Source organism: Miscanthus floridulus, chromosome 8 (assembly GCF_019320115.1).
Source record: "Miscanthus floridulus cultivar M001 chromosome 8, ASM1932011v1, whole genome shotgun sequence".
Lineage (NCBI taxonomy): Eukaryota > Viridiplantae > Streptophyta > Magnoliopsida > Poales > Poaceae > Miscanthus > Miscanthus floridulus.
In genome coordinates this window covers 45,354,744-45,361,989 of record NC_089587.1, presented here as the reverse complement: position 1 = coordinate 45,361,989, position 7,246 = coordinate 45,354,744, and the positions used below count along the sequence as shown (strand labels likewise).

At 39.7% G+C, this 7,246-nt stretch overlaps 1 protein-coding gene across 1 annotated transcript; it reads right to left on the bottom strand.

The window, feature by feature from the left end:
• Positions 1-2,388: 2,388 nt before the first annotated feature.
• Positions 2,389-5,455, bottom strand: LOC136471849 (oxygen-dependent coproporphyrinogen-III oxidase, chloroplastic-like). Its single transcript, XM_066469596.1, has 9 exons — positions 5,338-5,455; positions 4,633-5,246; positions 4,323-4,398; positions 4,153-4,247; positions 3,901-3,984; positions 3,587-3,674; positions 3,317-3,441; positions 3,138-3,236; positions 2,389-2,778 (listed from the first exon to the last, which is right to left on the bottom strand). Exons 2-9 carry the CDS (start codon positions 5,029-5,031, stop codon positions 2,710-2,712), a joined length of 1,035 nt encoding a protein of 344 aa, XP_066325693.1. The 5' UTR covers positions 5,032-5,246; positions 5,338-5,455; the 3' UTR covers positions 2,389-2,709.
• Positions 5,456-7,246: the final 1,791 nt, after the last annotated feature.

The following is a 7,246-nucleotide window of genomic DNA, read 5'->3' as shown; positions in this document are numbered from 1 at the left end:
CGTCTCGTCACCCAAGCAGCAGCGGGAGAAGAAATCGTCAGCTCATATGATGTGCCACTGCCAACCTATGCGAGCCTACGGTGCTGTTCGAATCCGATGAGATTATTAAAATCTGGTTTGAAATGAAGTACTTGCAAAACATTATTCGTGTGTTTTTTCCAATTCTCTGATTTACTATATATTTACATCCTATTTCTATGCTTCTTTATTCATCTGTTTTCTATTCCTTTGTTCTAAACCGACCCTTAAGATATACTTTCATCCTATTTCTATGAATTTTTTCATTCCTCTTATATTCCTTTATTCCAAACTGGCTCTTAAGATTTTAAGAATCAACTGTATGAGTTAAAATTCTTTTAGGACCTCTTTGGAACCCAAGATTTTAGAAATACAGGACCAGGAAAAACGTAGTAGGAATAAAATACCTTAGACATCTTGAACGCTATGGATTGAGACAACATAGGAAACTGCAGATTGAGAATGCTCCGATGGAGCGCAGGAAAAACACATGAATTCGATGAGAGTAACACAAAGGACATTTTTGATGAGGTTCAACCTCTTTTGTAAAATTCCTATGAAACAAGGCATTCCATAAGAATTTTATATGATTTGTAGGAACTAAATCCTTTATTCCAAAGAGGTTTATATGAAATTTTCCTATAAGATTCTAATCCTCTAGAATTCCTCCACTTTTCCTTTGTTCCGACTTCCGAAGGAGACCTTTAGAATCTAGACCGTTTAGATGACATATTAGAATTCTAAAATACTTTTTATCCAAATTCTCATAATCTCATGGCATTCAAACGGGGCCTACATACTAGAAGCCGCGACTCGCGAGTTCATCATCCTTCACGTAGGTTCATGTCCTACATCAATCACGCGAACAGCTTCTCAAAAAAAAGAAAAAAAAAAGCGAACACTTCAAATTCGGCACAAAGTTGATTTCTTATTTTGGGAACTTTTTTCCAGACAAAACAAAAAGATGTTCAAATCCACATGCGATTCCAATTGAACGGATAACCAAAATCCAATAATAAAACTCATAAAGCCCAAAAAGCAATATGGACCCCTTGTTGCAAGCTTTCAAAATTTTAGATATTTGAATTTTGTATAAGTTTGGATTACTTTGCGCATATTATTTGCATATTCTTATCTCAAATCAAGCTGATTATGAACTTTTCAACGTTCAACTTTTCGTTGAATATGTTTATATTCTCCAGACACAGGTGTTAGGCTTACGCCATTCATATGACACTTTGGTTTGGTCTTTCTCACATGAAAAAGAATTTTTTTCAAAGAAAATACACTCAAACAATGGGTCTCTGGCTGGACACAAAGCCATTGTGGGCCATCCGCTGCATGGTTATTCTCAGCAGCCCGATGACCACTCGATGAAACTTTCAGCCCCTCTATGGCTCTACCATTCAGTATTCCTCGCTCCCAGTATATAAATTGCACCCCACTGAAAAAGGTGTTTCACCTTGTGAAGGCCTTGCCAGAACTGCGAGGAACTCCATGATACTTTGCTTATTTCCATGTATAGCTGCTGCATAAATGAAATATTACCGTTACATAGATGGATAGTCTGACAGATCCTCCTTTGCCAAATTGTCCAGCCAGTTTTTGGCCCTGCCTTTGCAATTTGGCACTGGCACCCTTTGTTTGAGCCCAGATTTAGCCGTGCCAAATGCATTGGGTCTCCCCTAGTTGTCCAGCAACCCAAATCCTCAGCCGACCACTGATATTTTGACTGACACTGAATAAATTTAACAACATGTGAGCCCTCTATGTCATGCTCACTGTTTTCAGAATCAATATGCCATAGATGCAGTCCAAAGACCATCTTTTAGCTCTAGTTTGGGCGTTTGGCTAGTAACACAACAACTTTGACTTGGTCACAAACCAAACACTAGTTTGTAGCCCCCCAATTTGGCCATGGCCAATATCAGGCACGTTGACCTCTGAAACCTAATAAGACCTTTTTTTTTAAGAAGACCCTTTGAGCAGAGCACTATTGTGATGTGTATTGTATGCAAGAATATGTAGCAATTTCTAGATCAAATTTGGACTGATCACACGGAGAGAACCACTAGATATGCTATGAGAAGTACTTCCAGTACGTTCCTTTCAAATTCGTGGTCAAAACTAAAACTTTTGCTGAGTCAAATTTTATTTGTAGAGGGTATTTTTATTTAGAGTGAGGTCTACAAGAAAAAAAATCACCTCAATTATGTCTTCTACAAAAGATTTCTACCGTTTCACCTCAAATTTTTCATTGAGATTCCTAACTCTATAAATCTATGTCAAAAGCAGTAGTACAAAAGTTGCATCGCTAGCTCTGTCACAAAAAAAAAAACAGTTATTCTGCTCTAAGTTAAGTCTACACAAACTAAAATGGAATATTCGATCTCAATAAGAGACGATAACAATTAAAATTATTTGATTGGACACAACCACAAATATGCTTTTGTGGCTAGGACTTCGGAAAATAATTTGGTGCCATGGTATTTTGTGTTTTCTCTTCTCCCCTTTTGACAAATGATATGAGATTGCTTATTCATAGACATGGATGGCATATATATTGTATGTAAAATATTTGCTAAGCTCACTCAAGGAAATCACACTAGCTGTAAAAGAAAACTCCACATACCAAGATCAAAGTGGTCTATTAACATTAAGGTGGAGAAAGGGCAAGCACTTCTGAACAGGTCAGAGCCATTCCCTTGGATTTATGCACGTGTCAAGAAGTTTCCACTCTTCACTCCCTACTTCTGGTTTCTGTAAACAAATAGTATATTAGAAACTTGCCCAAATTTAAGGCACCAGAATGCAAATGGTAAAAAAATATAACAACTTCCTCCATTCAAATGATTCGCCATAACACAGTACAATTAAATACTAAATTGCAAATGTGTATTTCAAAAATATCCATTCTTTCATCAATATTCTAGAGCCTTAGAACAGCAAGAACCAAATTCAAACAATTCACCATAACACAGTACAACCAAATACTAAATTGCAAACATGTGTTTCAGAACGATAAAAAAATTACTTTGTTTCATTGTTCTAGTGCCTTAGAACAGCAAGAACCAGACATCTTAGCAATTGTGGGTGAGTAAGATAGCTTCTCAGCTTACATGATCATACTCCCACCGTGCTGTAAGAGGAAGAGAAACAAGGATACTCTCAATCCGCCCCCCAGTCTTGAGCCCAAATGTGGTTCCTCGATCATAAACCTTCATGAAAAGCAAGTGTAAGAGCCCCAGAAGAATTGAAAACACCAAGAATAAAATCCTCCGAATGTAAAGGCACTCACAAGGTTAAATTCCACATAGCGACCTCTACGTAGCTGTTGCCATGCTTTGTGCTCCTCAGTAAACAGAGTGTCTTTGCGACGTTCTACGATGGGTATATATGCAGGAAGAACTGAGTCTGCGCAATCTGCGGAGATGAAAGAAAGGCAACTCAACAGGCGCAACTTCAATCAGCAGTTAGAAGTGATGATTGCCATGCACTCAAGTGATGAATTTATATCAAGATCCCCTTTAATCAACAATACTACAAGAGATGGTATGAGTTATGACACCTGTGGCAAAGTGAAGAAGTGTTTCTTGATCATAGTCATTAAGATCGTCAAAAAATATTCCTCCCACCCCACGTCGTTCACCACGATGCTGCAATCAAAGACAAATAATCATCTCCATGACTTGTTCTGGCGAACATACATGATAACTATTGGCCAATATTCAATAAGAAGACCAAGCATAATTGCATTTGTTTTCAGATGACTGAATTAAGTCAACCATGAGGTCTGCCATGTGTTAGAGAGAACTACAAAAAAAAAATGAAAAAAAAATCACAAGAATCAGTAGCATCAAACAAACAGCTGGACAAACTAACCTTGATGTAAAAATAGTCATCACACCACTTTTTGAATCTAGGGTAAAAGCTAGGGTCATAGTTATCACACACTTGTTTCTGAACCTGAAAGGGTCCAATAAAGCACAAATGAGTTATGCACCAAACATACAGCAACTGAACAAACATTAACACAACAGCCTTGCACAAGCAGATTTTGGCCAGATTAAAGCATAAACATAACTGGATCGATATTTATGTTCTGAACAAGTGGAGAAGAAGGTATTGACATACAGAATGGAAGTGCTTGACATCCTCTTCAATGATATACGAAGGCGTCAGGTCAGTACCACCTCCAAACCACCACTGCCTAGGTGCACCAGGAGCATCTGCAAAGAATGGTGCATCATCCAGAATGGAATTGTAGCAGTTTAATTCATTTCAATTGTCATCACATGTAGTACCTTTAGGTGCCTCTGTTTCGAAATACCGGTAGTTGAAATGCACTGTTGGAGCAAATGGGTTTACTGGATGGATGACCTGACAAGCAAAACAAGAACCAGTACTGAATTTGAGAATTTTAAAAGAGAAATCACACATTTGTTTTCTCCAAATTTTTCCAAAGCAAGAAATTTTCTTAACTTGGATGGTGCTTGTACTGAATTTCTGAACATTTTAAAGATAACATGGGTGAACACAGCAAATTGCTGGAAAATGCAAGCTTTGAGCAGGCTATCCATTTGAAATAATGCTGCGAGGAGGAATCTTACTTACCGAGCTGATACCAGCCGCAAAGAAGGGCACTGGCCCGGCCTTCTCCCCTCCAGCCGCCGCGACTTCGGGTCTCGCCGCGCGGTATGCCTCTGGAGGCATCACTCCATAGACCACAGAGACGTTCACCGCGGCTTTCTCGAACACACGGCCGCCCTGGAGGACACGGCTAATACCACCGCCGCCGCCAGGACGTGTCCAAGCGTCCTCCCGAAACAGCGCGCCGCCTCCGCCGCCGTTGTTGCTTGTGCCGCCCTCGACCGCCTCGAGCTCCGCGCAGACATTCGCCTGCACGCGCCGGATCATGCGCTCGAAACTAGCGCGCGCCGACTCAGGTGACGCCCCCTCCTCACCCCGGAGGAAGGTTGCCGGCGCCGCAGGCTCCGGCGTTTCCCCCTCCATGAAAGCGGCACCGAGGAGAGTTATCTATCTATTCCAGGATTTATTCTTATCCATTAAAACAGGGCTTTAAATACCAGAACGAATAATTTAACTGATCTGAATTTTTATTTTATTTTAGAAACAAATGAACTTGCCGTTTAGTTCTATTGGAAGGCCGTGGCAGTCCCAACCAGGAACAAAGGACACTTTATGATTCTGATGAAGCAGCTGCAATGCTGCATGCAGAAGAAAGCATAAGCAAAGCTATGATTCTGAAACACTAACCTACAGAAACAGTCATATACTCATATGAACAGCAGTTAATACCTTGTGATTTACAAAATCTTTGAGGATTTTATTGAGCGCATGGCTCATGTGAAGATCACCATTAGCATACGGAGGGCCATCGTGGAGAACAAATGCAGTCTAATCAATCATCCAAACAGAACAAGCAATAAATCAGATTAACAGATCTATTAAATATTTCAGGTATATATATACTTGATGAAGATATCGACTCATCCCAGTGTTCCTTTCAGATACCCTTTTCAGAACCTGATTCTCATCCCATAATTTTTTGGAGCTCGGGCTCCCGTTGTACGAAATTGGCTCTCAACCCAAATGTTGTTTTCGGGAGATCCACAGTGTGCTTGCTTTGCACCTAGCAAGAGCAAACAAGCCTAACTCAGTTCTACTACTTCGTTTCTATTGTGAAGTTTCAGTTGATTTCAAAGATGCTCTGTGTAAGCTTATATGCTTGTGACTGTTCACATAAGCCATATGCCCATATTTAGCCCTGTGATATGTATGTAGCATAAACCTTGAAGTACAAGGAAACTGGAGGCGAAGTGCTTATGGCTTGGGATCTTCTTCTAGGCAGATAAAGGGTCCCATTTTGCTTGTCTCCTATAATTTTTCCCTGCTCTACTTTTAAGTCATTAGGTTGGATTGTTGCATAAGCTCGACAACAACAAAACCCTCTAATGATAGTATGCTTAAATTAGCATGCGCGCGTCACATGAGATTCTGTGTATTCTCCAGAACATTGCAGTTAAATAGCATGTTCGTTTCGTCTGAAACGATCGTGGATTATAAGCCAGAAGTATTGCTGGCTGGTTTGGTGTGAGAGAAAAATACTGTTGCAGCTTATAATCCACGATCGTATAAGCCGAAACGAACAGGCTGAAAATCTCCTTTTGCCATAATCCAGGATTGTCATTGTAGTTGAAGTCACGTGTGCTGGATGTTTTATGGGCTTGAGTATTTATCTTTATATTCAAGAATACATGGGCGCTTAATTTTTTCTGTTGTTCGCACTGTTATACATCGGAATCCCAGAAAATTTTGTAAGATCTGTGGCATGTGTCTGCTTTGTTCCCTTTTGCAGAGCACACACCCACGAATACAACTCTTTGGATGGGCAGCCTGATATTTTGCGGTCATTATATTCTGCACTCCAGCCATCTAGTACTACTTTGGAAGATCGAAGGTATAATTGCACTAGGCACAGCAAATATACTCACGGGCTGTTTGGATCATTTTATTTGGAGGAATTGAAATCTACTTAATAAATTAAGCTATTTAACTTGGAATTTGATATTCCACCACTTTTCAAAGTTCACATTTATAGCCTATCTCAAAATCATAGGGTAGGAGATGAAAATTGATTTTATAGATCGTCATTCTATCAGCCTGTTCGGCTGGCTGGTTCGTATCGTTACTGGTTCGTTTATGTGAGAGAGAAGTACTGCTGGCTGGTTCATGTTAATAGTATCCATGTGAGGGGGCTGGCCAGCCAGCCCCAGCCGATCGGGTTGTATGTTTCTACTTTGCAACTTATAAGACACTCTCTTCAACTCACTCCCCTACGTTAGAAATGCAACACATAAGTATTTCTCTCGTATAGCCAACAAATATAATCTATGTACAACCATATTGGCTTAATTAATATGTGTCTAAATTATGATTATTAAAGTGAATTCAATTTCAAGGATCTAAACGAGGCCTAAGTATTTTTCACGTTATCCGACAAGTTTCTAAGTATATTTGAACATTTGATAAATGCCAAACGTACTCTTGCCTCTGCACACCCAAGGAATGCTTTATTTGTGCACTTTGCGGCTTATTTTCTGACAGTGGAAAAATGCTAGTATTGAACCAGCATAGCCATATCTCCATTAGAATTATTTGAAAATGGTCTTCAACTCATGTCTAACAGACATGGCTCCAAAGTATC

Bases quoted from the DNA above. Each gene is read 5' to 3' on its own strand.
- LOC136471849 (XM_066469596.1), bottom strand. From the start codon at position 5,031: ATGGAGGGGGAAACGCCGGAGCCTGCGGCGCCGGCAACCTTCCTCCGG. The intron at 4,399-4,632 runs GTAAGTAAGATT...TTTGCTTGTCAG, and splicing joins TTGCGGCTGGTATCAGCTCG to GTCATCCATCCAGTAAACCC. The intron at 2,779-3,137 runs GTAAGCTGAGAA...ATTTGTTTACAG, and splicing joins CACGGTGGGAGTATGATCAT to AAACCAGAAGTAGGGAGTGA.